Raw genomic sequence first — 18,361 nt, 5'->3', positions numbered from 1 at the left:
ATAATACTGTACAACGAAGTAAATACACAAGAGTGGGAAAAAAGCATATAGTTAGGATGGAGAACGACAAGGGGATAATAATATTAAAGAACGAGAAACCATAGGCAAAGTAAAGGAAAACCAAGAAAAGGGTTAAAGATAAAGCAAAATATTTAATCCTTAATTAAACATAACGATTAAATATGTAACCTTATCAAGATGTGTGTAGGAAAGTATAGTAATTGAATTTGATTAAACGAGTAATGGGGGAATTAAAACTTGAATAGCTGATATGAAATGACTAATAAATATCATTATTGAAATATTGTGTTTATATGTATCCACATGACAGGATTTAACGTGATTTTATACTTTCACAGATTGCAATTGCTACAATTTATTTTCCGATACACAATTGAATTTTAATTTCACATGTTTGGTTAAAACTGAGAGCTACATAACCGGAGCTGTTACTCTATGACGTCACTAAAATTGACCAATAGAATGTGAAGAGCCATGCTGTTCAACCCTTATTGCCTCGGATTCACTGAACACCGCTTGTGAGTGTGTTTCAATTTTATTGTTAGTCACGATAAATGGCAGCGGCTAGTGTGGTAAGATTTGTTTATTTGATCAATGAGATGTTCGGTTTGTGAAAGATGTTGCTAAATATTTCAGACGTTTATGTTTGTACATATAAGGTTATTTAGAAGTAGGAAATAGTTATGTTGAAATTTTACCGCTCTGCAGTTGAGCGGATTGCTGCATAATTTGTGTTTGTGGTTAGTTGTAAAAATGTCTTGGGATGCATTATTTTATTCGTCATGGATTGTGTATGTTAAATATAATTAATTGGGAATATATATTGTTTTATATTCCTTATTCAATCATCATGAACTCTCAGTGATATTAACTGAATTGTTTAATTGAAACTGTTTAACTGAAAAATACAGGCATTCACTAACGTGATGCCTGTATTTTTCAAAGGATAACGGTCGAGAATTATCGGTTGTTATGTGTGTGTAATATTTGTTATAATTTATTTTTTTAATTTTATTTTTTTAATTAGTGAAAGTACAAATACGCATACGCACAATTTATAATAAAATGTGAAAGAAAAAACGGTATTATTCTTGAACATTTTAACTGATTACCGTCCATAGTTTCCAAATCCGTCAAATATATATATATATATGATTTGAAAAGGACCTTGTTTTAAAACTAATAACTATAAAGTGTGTTGTTATGGGAACTGTATGCAATTTAGTTGTGAATGTATTGCCTCCTGTTTACTATTCTGTAACTGTATTACCATGCATCTTGAGAATGGGAAAGTTTTCCTGGACTCTAGGTCAAAACTGGATAGTATGAGTGTGTGTTTGGCTGCTGATTACTTCATATTTTTTCTATGGGACCTTGCAGATACTATGCCTATAGCAATACCAACAAAACCCTTTTAATTATATAGTGAATGTAAAGTATTCTCATAAAAAAATCAGGAGTCGGTGTTAATACAGTGTCCTTTAAAAATCTGGCACTTGAATATTTTTTTTTTTTTTTTTTTGAGGGTAGTTGACTGTACAAGAACAGCCCATTTCCCCTTTATCTGGACTTGTTACAGTAATAATATAACACTGAATTCTTTTTATTTTACATATTTCTTAGGTTGTCATTGTTACCATGTATTTGCAATGTGTGAAAGTCATTCATATTGTGAGATATTTAGTGCTTTACTTCTTCACAGTATACTTGATTGTATGGTAGTAGTCTGTATTTAGTTTCCAAGGCAATTTAATTGGCAAAACCATGTCATATTACTTATACCATAAATTAAAAATATTGGACATTTGGAACACCCATATCATTTGAACCTAACCATGATTTCTTAAATAAGTACGTTACCCAGTGGACCAGTCTAACAGTGTTGGTTAAATTCTGATTTCATGTAGTAGTAGCAAAGGCATGTGATGCAAGAAAGCAAGCTTCTGTAGCATCAGCCAAAAAAAAAAACCATTTCACACACCCTTTAAAAGTTTGTATAGTTCCTCCTTCAATTTATTTAAGCTATCAACTTCTACAATGACAGATGGAAGTTTTGTTCCAGATCAACTACCTGCTGGCTAAAGTTAAATTTCCGCGCATCTATTCTACAACTATCTTTCCTCAATTTGAATTTTTGCCCCCTCAGGTTCGTAATCTGAGCAAGAGGAAGAATACCGTTAGAATTGAGCCAGCTCAACTCATTCAAGGCTTTATACACCTCAATCAGGTCACCTTGTAGGTGCCTAGTCTCTAGATGCTGCAATTTGCAGAATGCTTGTTACTGCTGTTCTCTGGAGATTATAGGTATTAGAGCTACTGTTTTATATAATAAATTACCCATGAGTACTTAGGCTATGTGCATAACCTAAAAAAAAAAAAAAAAAACTGGAATTTTTAATATCCAGCATGTGGTATTTCCCAAGGATGCTAGATTTATTAGATTCGACTCTGTGGGTGTAAAATATTGGCTAGCTTTATTGCCACATTGAAGTGTTTGATTTCTGTTTTTTGTATATTGAAATATACAGATTAATATAGTAAATGTATGCATTGAATAATGAGTATTCATTCCCAGAATTTGTTGTATAGTCACTTACTTTACACGTGCTTAAATTATGCTAATTTAAAATTGCGTGCAGCAACCATATTTATGGAAAATGCCATGAGAGGCCAGAGTGATAGCCTGCCATTTTCTCATTTTGTTTTGCTGAAGATTGTTGATTGGTCGTCTATTGGAAGTGCATAATTTTTTTTTTTTTTTTTTTTATTACCCTTATGCCTAAACTATTTTTGCTTAAAATGATGTCTGATTTAATTGATTTGCATCATCAGGAATTTCAAATGAAGATCTGTTTGCACTGGAGCAGCATTGCATTTAAGCAGGAGGCAGCAGAAAGCGTAAGAAGAAGAAGAACAGAGCCTGACACTGCAAGGAATATTGAAAGTGTTAAATCTGCAATTCATCTATAATGTTACTAAATAACACTGATTCGAATCTATGAAATGCCTTTATTATGATAATATAAAATATGCGTACTGATTGTATAATTGGATAATAAAATAAATCTTGTATAACAAGAATGAAATATATGGTGCCTCCGTAGCCAGGTGGGCAGGAGCAGCAGTGCATAGTACACGCTTCTTGATTTGACCGGGGTTCGATCCCATGACCACCAAATACGGAGGATGCGGAAAGGTCAGGGAATGACCAAATTTAATGGTTTTTAAAGTTGCTAATGCTCCTAAAAACCAAATAACAACATGAAATATATAAAATTAAAAGCGATAAAAGTTGTTTAAAATCACTAGAACCACTAACACAGACGCTTTCGGCAGCAGTGGCCGCCTTTATCAGCTATAGTGGTTTCAGCATGACCAACAATCTATATGTACCGCATATATCTCAGCAGGTCTGCGACATGAACTATGGTGTATGTGCACAGTTCACTTCTCTTGCATCGGAACTGGAAACTGGACGGGCTATTCTAAACCATTCGTCTCTTCTTAGGATAAGTGCTTCAAAGAGTGGATGAATCGGACACCCCTTATCCCTATTAAGACTGTAGCGCTCGGATGAACATATTCTTAAACTCTCCAGCCATTTCCGGTTCCAAAAGCCACGTGCCTCATCCACTATCACAGCTTCTTTAGCTGTAATGCCATGCCCGGTTTCCCAGGCATGTTCCACTACATCTCTACCTCCGTAATTTGCAGTCTTAAGAGTTCTATTGTGTTCCTGCAGTCTGCATTTCGTTTCCCCCACATAACACCCCCCCACAATCAGGACACTCAATTTCATATATGACCCCACTAGTGTCATTACCTGCAATAGGATCTTTGATTGCTGACACTACTGTGTGCAGCCTCCAACCTGGCAGCTCTACACAGCGTATCTTACACAAACGCAAGGTACAGGAAATGGGTTCAAAAATGCCGGGATAGTAGGGGATGGAAGCAGGTGAAAAAGCATCCCTGCAACTGTTGTTCATACCTCTTAACCTCTCAATGGTGCTCTTGGGGTAATCGCACGTTACTAGGTCTGCTGTAAACACGTTTAATCTTGTCGCTTCTCTTCAGGCGAGGAGCAGTGGGACCCCACCCTTTCCATTAAGGTCTTAACCACACTATTTTTGTGGCAACTGGCCTGAGATGTTTTGAAGTGTGTGTATTGGCCCTGACACATGTTTTCTGTAAACCTTAGTTTTCAAGTGTCTGCCTTCTCTGTATATACACACACGTCTAGGAACAGAAGAGCCCCCTACTCAACCTCTGAAGTAAACCGAATATAAGGCGAATCGCTATTCAACCAGTTGAGTATTTCTATTTCGTCTCCTCTGTATCACAGTGAACATATCTCTTCCATGCGCGTAATGGGGGAGGTCTAGAGCTCCCGAACATCCTATCTTCAAATTCTTCCATGGCTAAGTTGGCTATAATTGCTCTAATAGGTGAGCCCATAGCCACTCCACAAACCTGCTGGTACATAACCTTTTTGGAATAACTTAGTAGTACTAGATAAACATAAGCCAACACCTTCACAAATATCTTCGCCTAGAGCTGTCCTATCTTTCAAAATACCATCCCTACTCAAAGCATTTTGCACACAATCCAAGCCGTATTCGACAGGTATACATGTGAACAAAGAAATGACATCAAAGGATGCCATAATCTCGCCCTCTTCTACCTCTTGAGTACGGATGAACTATACAAATTCCCTGCGGTTTTTAATAGTATGATCCAAGTGTCCTACTACGGGGGATAAAAGTTCAGCCAGGAATCTGGATAGTGCGTTTGTCAGACTGCCAATAAACGACACACAATGGGTCTGAAAGGTACCCCAGCCTTGTGCACTTTAGGCAGACCATAAAATCTAGGTAAGTGACAGCCCAATGAATGCAATCTCAAGGAAACCTCCTCAGATATTTTTCCTGCCTTAATCCAACTCTGGACCAACTTATTAACTCATTGTTCTAATCTGCTCAGGGGATTCCTACGAATGGCCTTGTATGTAGACCTATCATTCAGTAAACTAAGGGCCTTTTCCTGATAGTCGTCTTTGTTCAGCACTACCGTAGATCTACCCTTGTCTGCACTTAGTATTACAATATTATCTTGTTTTAATTCTCTTAATGCTTTTCTTTGTGCAACTGTTAAATTGGAAGAGGCTTTGCGTGCTGATCATAATGTGCACAGTATTGGATGACTTGGTTGTGCTGGAGTATAAACAGAAAATTTATTTATTTATAATATTGTTAAAAACAGCAGAGAATTTGTACAGTTCGTCCGTGCTCAGGAGGTAGAAGAGGGTGAGATTATGGCATTCTTTGTTCACACATACCCCTGTCAAACATGGCTTGGATTGTGTGCAGAATGCTTTGAGTAGGGATGGTAATTTGAAAGATAGGAGAGCCCTAAGTGGTGAAGGTGTTGGCTTATGTTTATCTAGTACCACTATGTTATTCCAAAAGGTTATGTACCAGAAGGTTTGTGGAGTGGCCATGGGCTTGCCTATTAGTTCAATTATAGTCAACTTAGCCATGGAAGAATTTGAAGATAGGATGTTGGGGACACTTCAAGACAGCTCAGGCCAGTTGCCACAAAAATAGTGTGATTAAGACCTTAATGCAAAAGGTGGGGTCCCACTGCTCTTCATCTGAAGAGAGAGAGGGGATGAGATTAAATGTGTTACAGCGGACCTAGTAACGTGCGTTTACCCCCAGAGCACCATTGAGATGAGAGGTGTTTAAGAGGTATGAACAACAGTCGCAGGGATGCTTTTACACCTGTTTCCACCGCATACATCCCCTACTATCCAGGCATTTCGGAACCCATTTCTCATATCTTGTATTCGTGTAAGATATGCTGTGTGCAGCTGCTAGGTCGGAGGCTGCACACAGTGTCCACAACCAAAGATCCTATTGCAGGTAATGACACTAGTGGGGTCATATATGAAATTGAGCGTCCTGATTATGGGGGAAACAAAATGCAGAATTGATTGGGGATTGCTTGGGGGGAACACAATAGAGCCCTTAAGACTGCAAATTACAGAGGTTACATGGCATTACTGCTAAAGAAGCCGTGATTGTGGATCAGCCACGTGGCTTTTGGAACCGGAAATGGCTGGAGAGTTTAAGAATATGTTCATCCGAGCAATACAGTCTTAATAGTGATAACGGCTGTCCCATTCATCCACTCTGAAACCCTTATTCTATGAAGAGATGAACAGTTTAGAATGGCCCATCCAGTTTCTGGTTCCAATGCACAAGAAGTGAACCATGTGCAGACACCACAGTTCTTGTCGCAGACCTGCTGAGATGTATGTGGTACATATAGATGGAAGCGTGTGCTACGCACTGCTGCAGGAGCAGCAGTGCGTAGCACACGCTTCTTGATTAGACCGGGGTTTGAGTGCATGACCACCAAATATGGAGGATGCGAAAGGTCAGGGAATGACCACCGCATATCCCCGCAGCAATATAGCCTTAGTTGCTAATGCTGCTAAAAACCAAATAACAGCATCACTTATCCAAATGTGTTGCCATTTCTAATGTGTGTGTGTTTTTTTTTTTTTTTTTTAAAGCAGGAATCTGAAGGCGGTGGGGGTAACAGCAATTTCATATTGTAAATTGTTTATTGTCTCAATGCTTACTCGAGCTTTGTGACCGGGAGGATTGTCATGCGAGAAAGGAATCTCTCTGAAGAGTTTCCACGATGTTTGGTATGAAATTTTAGTAGCAAAGGATAATATTAATGTGAATATTACTCACATGAATATTGTATAATATTCATGTTCTGACTGACAAACTTGTATTATCAGTCATATTGTTTCTCTTTTGATCAGAATTTAAATGTTTTGGCACCTATTTCAGTAAAATTCATTCATGCTCAATTCTTTGCAGACATATGTAGTGGGTCTCATTTGCAGGATATGTGATGATTTTTTTTAAGGATGCTATGAACCACCTTGCGAGGTGATCTGATTGAGGTGTATAAAGCCTTGAATGGTTTGAGCATGCTCAATGCTGATGGGATTCTTCCTCTTGCTCAGAATAATCAACTGAGAGGGCATAAATTCAAATTGAGGAAAGACAGATGTAGGATAGATGTGCGGAAGTTTGCCTTTAGCCAGCGGGTAGTTGGTTGGTGGAACAGACTTCCATCCTTTGTTGTTGGAAGTTGATAGCCTAAATAAATTTAAGGCTGGGCTGGACAGGTATTTGGAACGAACGGAGGGGTGAAATGGGAGTGTTTTTTTTTTTTTTTTTTTTTTTTTTTTTTGGCCGATGCTGTATAAGTTTGCTTTCTTGCATCATGTGCTAATGATTCTTCTTCCCAACCAGTTTGAATTTTTTTTTTTGAAATCCTGATCAGTACAGCTTTTTTCATGGTTGACTTGGTTTGAGGTTTCATTGGTTTTCACTTGGTTTCATTCTACAATATCAGACTGGTTTATCTCTGATGGTTCTGTGACTCCTTCAAATTCAGTAACCCAATTCTTGGTAGCACTTTGTGTTGGACAGTTGTCGTGTAATGTCTGCATAATATCCTCTTGCATTTGTATTCCAGAGAGTCATTTAAAAAGTGTGTGTGTGTACTGAATGGATGGCATTAATGGGATACCTGGTTCCTGGGCAAAGGGGATGCTAATTTGATGTCAGTATGGATAAACATCATGAGTTAACAGACTTTGAACGAGGGATGATAGTGGGTGCCCACACATGGGTCACTCTATCCCGGAGGTGGTACGGAAATTGTACCATCTCCATTCTACAATATCAAGCATGCATTGGGAATATGCCGTTTCCGGAATAACAGCTAATTGTGGAGTTCTGTGGGCGGAGAAAGGTGGTGAATTAACGTTGCCGTCGACATCTGTTTCGCATTGTTTCAGCTAGCCGGAGAGTAGCATTAGTAGGGCATATGATGCAAGAAAGCAAGCTTATATAGCATCAGGCAAAAAAAAAAACCCTTTCCAATTCACCCATCCATTCATTCCAAATGTTTGTCTAGTTCTGCCTTGGAACTTAAGTTGATGACCTCCATTACAACAGTTGGAAGTTCATTCCAACTATCGACCATCCGCTGGCTAAAAGTGAATTTCCACACAATAGCACAAATCACTACAGACTTCAACGAGGGAGGTGCCGGAAACGTCTACACCAAGACCATCTGGCAATCATTAGCCACAATAGGTTATGGGAGCTGCCGACCCACCAGAGTCCCATTGCTGACACCACAAAACGGGACCCTACGCCTCAACTTGGCAAAAGAACATTGGCTTAGGACCTTGGATGACTGGAAACAGGTGATATTGACTGAAATACAGCAATGGAACGTACTGGGACATATGTCTTCGACACGTGTTCACTTTCCCTTTGAAGATGGTATAAATGAAAAACCCCCATTACGCTTTGGGTAATTATCTCCCATTATACTTACAATTATTTTCCACATATGGATTTAAGGTCAAAGCTTGCTTTTACAGGCATTCCCCGACTTGCATGATACTCAACTTACGGAAATTCGACTTTACTTAAGTTTTCGCTGGCCGGTACAAAAATTGTGGAAATGTATTTTGCCTCCCATAGGAATAAATAGAGGTATCGTGAAAATATTGTAATATGAACCCAATAATACTTTTTTTTTTTTTTTTTTTTGGTAATTTGTTTCAAGACCTCGGAAGTTAATTTTCACTATATAACTAAACTATTTATCTCTCTAAAAGTTCATTTTTATAACGGAAATTGCACTACACTTTCGTCCACTCACTACGTTTCATTATAAGAATCAATTTTGAATGCCTTTGTGATATTTTTCTAAAACACATTTCTGAAGGTCACTACCATAACCAAAAAAAAAAAAAAAAAAAAAAAAAAAAGCAATCTGAACTTTTGGGGTTTATTGGGCTTTTTTGTTAGCGCAATCTATTATAAATGACTGGTAAACTTGCTCTTATTGCATTTGTGATAATACCAATAACTGGAATTCTGTGGGTTTGTATATGTAGGTATTATGGTGAAATGTGTTCCCCTTCACTAAAATCTTCAACCAATATAAAAATCATAAATAAATTTTCAGAATCTTCTCTTCATTTCTATTTATTTATTATAATGGTGAAAGGGACCAATGGAAAGTGCAAGTGCTGGCAGTGCTAGGAAATGAAACAAAATTGATTTTAGAAATGAAGATGATTAATTAAGAAGTACAGAGCAGGACAAAGTTTGTCATCTATTGCATGGAATTAGGTCTCACTGCTTCAACAGTGAATACTGTTATAAGGGACAGTGTGTGTATAAAAGAACATGTTAAAGGATCAACACATTTAAGAACAAAAGTGATCACAAAACAGCTTTCAGGTGCTATATTGAAGATGGAACAGCTATTAATAATATGGATGGAAAATTAGATTCAGAAGCAAGTGTCCCTGAGTCCAATGGCCTTTCAAGCAAAAGCAAAAAGTATTTATGAAGATATTAAGGATAAGTGCGGCGAACCCCAAGCCAAGTTCGTGGCAAGCAATGGGTGGTTTAATAGGTTCAAGCATCGCGATGGTTTTCAAAACATTAAAGTATGCAGTGAAGTTGCCAGTGCCGATTCTGCAGCTGCATAGAAATTTTGTGATGTGTTTGAAAAAAGACTTCTAAATCTCCACAGCCCTCAGCTTCTGCAGTGGCGTGCTTATCAGCTGGAGAGTTAATTCTGGCAACGATGCTCAAAAGGTAAAACTCTTGCTGACGTTATGCCTCTCTCCTCTTATCTTTTTGTAATTTTGTACACTTTTGTAATTTTTCCTATGCATGAGATAAGAAAAATTGAATGAATAATTCTATTTACATATTCATTGAACATTTTCTTTTTTGCTTCAATCAAATTCAGCATGCATAGTTGCGAGTGTTGCATAAGCATTTAGGGAAATTCCAACTTGTGTAGAGTTCCGTGGAATGCAACCCTTACGTCAGTCGGGGAGTGGCTGTACGCGAATTAAATTTTCTACTACATCATTTATAAAATGCCATTTTTTTATTCTCTAAAAATCTGGTCATCCTACTTCGGGGTTTACATTGAGGTATCATGTCAATTTTATATTTAATAAAGGGGTTTGCCAGTGAAATAAGCTTGTGCCACTGATCTAGGTTACTCTCAAGAAGTTCTGCTTGTTGGTGATCATTAACTACTCTACCAGTCTTTACATGATCTTCAAATTTAGACATCATGACCTCTATAACTTCATTGATGTCATTTATGAATTCAAAAACAACAGTGGTCCTAATACTGATCCTGGGGAACCCCTGCTTCTTACATTAACCCAATCTGAGAAATAACCATTTATCATGCCCCTCTGCCTCCTTCCCTGAAGCCACCCTGCGATTCCAACATGTTCCAGCTTATAAAGTAACTGCTCGTGTGGGACTGAGTCAAATGCTTTGCTGAAATCCAAATAAACAATGTTGAAATTATATTCTAAATCCAGCTCATGAGTGACCCTGTAAAAATAGCTAACCATATTTGCTAAACATGATTTTTCCTTTACAAAACCATGCTGAGTGTCCTTCAGAATTCCATTTCTATCTAAATGATCCTAAATTCCAACCTCTATCATTGACTCCATGATTTTCCCTACTTTTGAGGTTAGATTGACTGGTTGGTAATGTTCCACTTCACTCTTAGAACTACCTTTATGGATTGGAGATACATTGGCACTTTTCCAATCCAATGAAATCACTCCTGAGTTCAGTGATGCTCTCATAATTAGCCTCAATGGTTTAATGCATTCACTTGTCGCCTCCCTTAAGATTATAGGGTATATGCCATAAACCCCAGGAGTCTTACTGGTCTGTGGGTTCAAGTTTTTTCATTAAATAAGCATGTGAAATTTCAATATCATTAATTACATATTTTTCAACTTCTCTCCCATAATTTCTCTTTGACATAAAGGATTTTTCTTCTGTAAATATACATCCAAAGTAACGGAGTTTATCTGCAATGTCAGCTGGGGTATCTGATAGTATCCCACATCCATTATGTAAGGGTCCGATCTGGTTTGCCCTCTTTTTTTTTTTTTTGTTTTTATATATGTGAAGAATTTCTTATCTCCTCTCTTTGTCAGTTATTTCTTATAATCTGTCTTGCCAGCCGAACCTTTTCTGTGGCACTGTTACAGATCGCTTTGTCGCTGTTATAGGCTTCAGTACTTTTTATTGTTTTGTGACTATTCCATGCCATCTTTTTTTCTGTTTAAGTAATCTGGCAACTTCATTATTCATCCAACTTGGAATCCTCCTTGTGGAATATATTTTTTACTGGTATATACACATTCAAGGCTTCTATGATTGTTACACTGCTCCTTCAATGACTATATCCCTTTCTGTGCCATACTTGTTCATAATTACTTTTGTTTTAGCCATATTCATCTTTAGTCTGAAATCCTTACTAACTCTGCATAACTGATTAAGATTTTCCTCTAATTCTTTGGGATCATGGCTTTGATCACAATGTCATCTGCAAATCGTAAATGGTTTAGGTACTCTCCATTCACATAGACTCCTTTCTGTGACCAATGTAACCTTCTGAAAGCTTCCTCAAGGGCAGCAGTAAACAACTTCAGCGATATTGTCTCCTTGTCGAACTCCTTTCTCAATTTTAAATTTGCTACTGTCTTTGTCGAATCTAACAATGGAGGTAGCGTTCTCATATATTTTCTTCAAAATCATAATATATGGGGTATCTATGCCTTGTCTTTCCAGTGCCCGAAACATTGCCTTATGCTGTATGGAGTCAAATGCCTTTTCATAATCCACATATGCCAGGCATAATGGTGTTTATGTTCATTTACATTCTCCATTAGCTGTGATATTACATGAAGGTGGTCCATAGTTGAGAATCCTGTCCTAAAGCCAGCTTGCTCTATCAGTTGATTCTTAAGTATTCTTTCTAATTTGTTAGTAATGACCCTTGTGAACAACTTGTAGATGTGGGATAACAAGCTAATTGGTCTATAATTTCCAATTTCTGATTTATCTCCTTTCTTATGCAGCAAAATTATGATTGCATTATCCCACTTCTTAGGTGTCAATCCTTTCCTAATGTATTTTGTGAAAGAGTCTTGCCAGTTTCTGAGTCATGTCTCTTCCTTTCAATTTTAACAACTTTATAACTTCATCTTACTCCGTGGCTTTCTGATTCTTTATTTTCTTCAACACATGTTCTACCTCATCAGGAAGGATATCTTGTATATCAAGTATGTGTTACTAATTTGTGATCTATCTTCCCCACTGCTGGCATCATTTTTTCGCTCCTTGTATAATTCTCTGTAGTAGTCTTTTGCTATTTGAATTATGCCTTCTCTGCTATTTATAAGTACACCATCTCTATTCTTCAGTTTCAGTATCATTTGTTTTTCTGTATTACTGCTCATAGCTGCTGATTTAAGTCCTTTGTTTTCCCTTAATGCTTGTTCTACTTTTCTTGTATTACATCTTATGTCCTCTCTGAGTTCTTTCGGAGATAGTCTCCTTGTTGAACTCCTTTCTTAATTTTAAATTTGCTATTGTCTTTGTCTAGTCTAATAAAGGAGGTAGCGTTCTTATATTTTATTCAATATATTTTCTTCAAAGAAAATATATGAGAACGACAACATCTTCAAAGATAAATCATCATTCACGATATTAATGGCTTTGCATAACTCAGTGTACTCAATTTTGCCCTTGTCAGTATTTATCTTGCTCTTCATTTGTCATCTTCGGTTCATCATTGCCCTTGATGAACAAGTGTTTCTTGACTAATTTTTTCTTCTTTTTACCTATCGGTTTCTTGGGCTTTATCACTTTCAGAAAGTTGTAGTATTCCTCGTCAATACCTTGGTCCTGAATAGTCTGCAGAGACTCCAACTTGTTCTTAAATTCCAGTACATACTGCTTTTTCTCCTCTTCTGTTATTTCAAAGACTTTCATATTGTTTACTAGTCCAGTTTTTTCCTTTCTTTTCTTACATCTATATCAAGTGTGCATTTTACCATTCTGTGATAGCTTCCAACACCTTGTTCAGGATGGTAACATCATTCAAGATATATCTTGAATGAATGAGGATGAAATCGATTTCATTAGTTGTTAATCCATTTGGGCTCCTCCATGTCCACTTTCTGTTCACCCTCTTCTTGAAAAAAAAAGTGTTCATTACTGATATTCCTCAAGATTCTGCAAATTTCACGAGTCTTTCATTTCTTTCCAAAATTTCCTGTAGTTCCCCTTTCTGTGCTGTTTTGTCTCTTTCCAACCTTAGCATTGAAGTTCCCCATAACGATAGTGTAGTGGGTTATCTGCTCATCTAGAAGACTCAATTTCGGTGTACATTTCTTCAATGTCTTCATCATCATGGCTCGACATTGGTGCATAAATCATTATAACCTTTAGCTTGTACCTCTTAGAAATCCTGAGTAGTAGTCTTGACACCCTTGGTGATGTACTTTTGAATTCCAAAATGTTTTTTTTATATATTTGTGGACCAGAAAGCCAACTCCACCATTGCTCCTTTCACTGTTTCCATTGGTGTACAGCAGATTTCCACTTGATAAACTTATAAGTCATTAATTTCTTCTTGTTTCAGCCAAACCGATGATATTCTAATTCACATTTTCTAATTCCTTTTCAAGCTCTAATACCCTATCTTCACTGATGAGTGATCTTACGTTGTAACAGACAGAGTTCAGTTTCCGTGCATGGCAGCCTGGTCATACCCAGAGATTCTTCGCACACTCTGATCCTCTTTGCGCATTATGGTCTTTGCTGCCCTTGTGCCCTAAAGCCTACATACAAACTGATCCTCTTGCTGCCATAATAGGGAGAGTGAAAGCTGCTGGGGACTGAGGGCCATTTGTTTTGTTGTGCTGACACGTGGACATTAACCTAACTCGTGGCATTTCTTCAGCATGGTCCTATATTTGTCTAACAAATTGTCATATCATGTGTGATTAATATCATTAGTCCCTACATGAATAATAATATTCTTTTTACCTCCCCTAAAATCTAACACTGTTGGTGACATCAGTAATTGTTGCTCCTTGCAGTCATACCCTGGTTCTAGTTCATCTATCCTTATTACAAAAAATATTTCCTTGACAATGTAGTCTCCTAATAGAACTAAGTCCTTTTGGACCAGAGTAGTTTTCATTTGGTTATTCTGTTCTGAGGCCAAAATCGTGATTGCATTACTCGGTAGGTTACTTGAGTCCCTGACGAGCTCCCAGTTACATTATTCTCCAGGGCAAGTACCCGTTTTTTTTCAGTGATTCAAATTGTTCTGGCAATACACCAAATTTTAACTTAAGATCTGTACATTCCATACAGTGGTAACAAAGAAAAGAATTGCCAGGTGAGCTATGATTATTCACTAGGCCGACCTTGGAATACATTCCACAGGTTCTGGAAAGGGTGAAGTCATGACTCATGGAAATTTGTCATCGGCTATTTCCATAAGAGTCATGATAACCTCTGAAGTGTTCAAGGTGGATCTTGTAACAACCTTTTGTAAAATTTACTAAATATCAATGAAAGTAACTTTCAAAAAATTATATTTATAATATTATAAAACTCAAACTATTACAGGAAACAAAACTTATATCAAAATAAACTTTACAATATACTAAGTAAATAATTTAAAAGCAATATTCAAACCTCTGTAATCCTACTCTACTCCACTAATCCCCTTTAATCTTTAATTCTCTGTAATCACTATTAAGAGCACCACCAAGATATGTCCGCTTGCCACAAATGCGGTTGAATGACTGAAATAGTAAAGAATGTGAACTTAGTGTAATGCTATCAAGTTCTACCAGAATTATGAGTGTTATTAACAACATGAAGTGGAAAGAGGATAAAACTATTGGATGATGACTTGTGTTCTTTTCTAAAGGTATTAACTTTTATGTAAACCAGGAGGGAAAAAAAATCAAATTTTCAGTAAAAAGGAGTGGAGTTAGTAGTTTTCAGTACAGTCAGTCCTCGTACAACACGTGTTTACACTACACGAATTCGATCATACACTATTTATAAATAGGGGAACGATATCTTATATAACACGAACCGAATTCGCTTATGCACGATTCGCCTTTGTGTTTACAAGAAATGGCAGTTGAACGCAGAATCATCCCAACAAAACGCAACACGATAGGAATGAAGAAAAGATTCTGAAAATGTATTGTTTTTTATTTCAGTGAAGGGGAAACACATATCACCATAATAACGTAAAAACCCACACAAATCCAGGTATCAGTATAATCACAAATGCAATTAGATAGAGTTTATTACCAGTTTATAGCAGATTCCACTAGCAGGAACACAGCTGGAAATAGTTTTTTTTTATGGTAGTAACCCCCAGAAATGTGCTTTAGTAAAATGTGAGGTGTTCATAGTGTCTCTGCCTTTACGGTGTTGTTTATTCAGTTGCTACACGCGCTCAGCTTTGTTTATGTGTATCAAGCGTGCCTCCTCGTTTTGTAATTGTGCCTAAAAATGAGTAAAATACTTAAAAGGTGTGAAAAGGAAGCGTCCTGATGAAGACACTGCAGATTCAGAGAGAAAAAGAAAAGCAATATCGACAAACGGAGGCGGACTGGGTCAAAAATTTTTCCCCGGGAAACTTTATAGTGGCCTCATACTAGCGTTTATGGCCAAAGTCACACCGGCCTCCAGCCCACTGGGGTTTCCCCGGTAAGGCTTATGGCCAGTCCGCCTCTGTCGATAGAGAAAAAATATGAAATTGTGAAACACTTTGAGCGAAATGAAAGACCATGTGATATTGCACGTGCTACAGACCTAAATGAGGAAACGCTGAGAATTACAAAGAATGCAGAGAAAATAAAAACAACTTTCATAGCAGGAACAACTCAAACTGTAATTAAAATCCATTAGATCAAGACACAAAGAAGTGGAAGAGATGGAACGGCTGTCATCTGTTTTCGATAGAAAATCAAACAAAAAAACATGTTTGCTTACGATAGAAGCAAAAGCATTAGCAATATTTTATTACATAATAGTCGTAATAAAATACGTAAGTATTTTATTCGACTATTTATTGTGTTTGGTAATGATTTGGTTATAAATGTGTGTTCAATCTTGGGTGGTCGGCACCTAACCCAATTTTTCCCATAGGGCCTGTTGTTTATATTGCACGAGGGTTTCTAGGAACACACAAGTGTCGTGCTATACGAGGACTGACTGTATCATCTAAAAACAGTGTGCTATTGGGTGGCATACTTTATTTAGATAGTAAGCTATTGGGTGGCAGCAGACTATTGTAGCAGGTTCAAAGATTTGAACTTTTTAAGAGTGTATGTTTATTATTATAATTATGTCAAATAAGGTTTAAATAAGTTCTTTACAGTTAATTTCTAGTTGTAATTTGTATTTTTGTAATCTACCTATATTTTATGGTACTTGGCAGATATTTTCAATGTGGTGCACTGTCAACAAGGTTGAGAACACTTGCATTAAGGAACAAATTGAACAGAAGAGCCTTGCCTTGTCCCTCATAGATAGTGCACCTAGACAGTCAGAACTTGGAGGGTCTGGTTAGTAAGGTTTGATTATGTTTTTGCTGACAAACACTACTGCACTACTTGGTTAACTGGCTATTAATAATAATTTTCTCTGAGGCCTACTGTCACACTAACTCAATTGACTTATGGTGCAACAAATCTAAAAATCATAATTATAGATTAATGATCTCATAAGAATGCATCCTCCATTTACAATAGTTTGTTTCAATGGAAAAAAATGTTTTGACAGGTTATTTCAGTTAAAATCTCAGCCAAATTTTTTTCATTTCTCTGCTTTCCCCCATTAACTTATCTCTGAGGGTGATTTTCTTACTAATAGTTAATGTTTTTGATACTTCTCTTAAAAGCCTTGATGAGAAATGCTATCCTGCAACCCCACATTATCATCTTTAACATTTTTGCTACTGGCTTTTCTGACAGCAGTTACAACCCAGCATTGAAAACTACAGAATTAAGTCAATCATGGTTTGGAAGGGCAGAAACATTTTTGGGCTTTCTCCTCACTATGGCTAAAGTAATCGGTCAGGTTTTCTTCTTTCAAATTGGAAGAAAAAGTTATGAGTAGGGTGGTTTCCTCCAAGTGCATTCAAATCCCAAGCTGCATATTTGTATTCAAGAAGTGGCAAACGTGTTAAACTGGCTGTCAAAACTGGGAAGTATCCAACTCACCTCAAGCAAACATCTCTAAGAAAGATAATTCTGACTCCATAAACAACTATAGGCCAATTTCACTGCAAAAACCAAAAAAAAAAAAAAAATTCAGTTGCCCATAAACATCTCTTTGCTTATCTCAGTCCATTTACAGATCGAAAACTGCGATTCTGTCATGTTGAATCTCTCTCTCTCCACCAAACTAATACTCTTTTGGGCAGTTTGTTTTCGAGGCTTTGGATAAACAAGATCAATTAGACTCCATCTATACTGTCATCTCTAGTAAAAGCCTTTAGTAAAGTATCACATGAACTACTGATCAGGAAATCAGGCCATAGACTCTTAAGATCCTGTTTTAGCCTGTCTTCAAAGTTATCTTTCTGTGCATGAGATGATTGTGAAATGCATGTATTCAGATCTGTTCACCCCTCCCGAGGTTCTTCTCTTGGATTTCTACTCTCTGAAATTTTCATTAATGCCTACTTTTGCTTCAACATCAAAAATCTGCTCCATTATCAATGAGCTGCTTGATCATCAAGTGGCCTGTTGGTAATGAATAGATTTACATTTAAATCCAACAAACTGTCATTACAGTATATTTCATTCTCGTCTTCCTCAATGATCAACCTTCCATGTACAATAGGCTCCACAGTTATAAAAGATAAAACAGTTTGGTAACCTTGGAGTTGTTTTCTCAAGCAGTGGTCATATTGATATGAATGTGTACAGAGTTGTTAGCAAAGCCTTTAAAACTGTTGGTTTTATCAGAGAAACCCATTTTGGTTTAAAAACAGTTGTGCTGTCATTCTCTACAAGACTACTGTACTTCAGTTTTTTAGTTTGATAGGGGTTCTATCTGGAACCCCTACCAGAAAATAAATTGTGATGAAATTAAGGCATTACTGAAGGACTTTATCTCGTATTCAGGAACCTGCTTTTCTACCTTGTGATTTACTACCATCACTCTGTGGCTGCTGGTCCAAAACCTCTCTGCATTAACAGAGAGGTTTTATGTTAACAATAGTTAACATAAAACTTCTGGCAGAAGTGTTACAAGAACAAATGATGTCCTCAAAGCCCTCCATAAAGTAAACTTCTCACGTACTCAAGAAATGTTGAAATGAACTGCATTTCATG

General features: G+C 37.0%; 1 protein-coding gene across 1 annotated transcript in view; it reads left to right on the top strand.

Annotated features, from left to right (window-relative positions):
- Positions 1–490: 490 nt before the first annotated feature.
- The window catches only part of LOC150084587 (transcription initiation factor IIA subunit 1-like), an 85,316-nt gene continuing 67,445 nt past the window's right edge, over positions 491–18,361 (top strand). The window contains exon 1 of the mRNA XM_090375341.1: positions 491–593. Within this exon, the coding sequence (XP_090231467.1) occupies positions 576–593 (18 nt within the window). The 5' untranslated portion in view covers positions 491–575. The remainder of the gene's footprint in view (positions 594–18,361) is intronic.

Source organism: Mastigoproctus giganteus, chromosome 6, assembly GCF_048544385.1.
Source record: "Mastigoproctus giganteus isolate SK-2022 chromosome 6, ASM4854438v1, whole genome shotgun sequence".
NCBI lineage: Eukaryota > Metazoa > Arthropoda > Arachnida > Uropygi > Thelyphonidae > Mastigoproctus > Mastigoproctus giganteus.
Note: the sequence above shows the minus strand (reverse complement) of the source record. Positions and strands in the feature narration are given on the sequence as shown.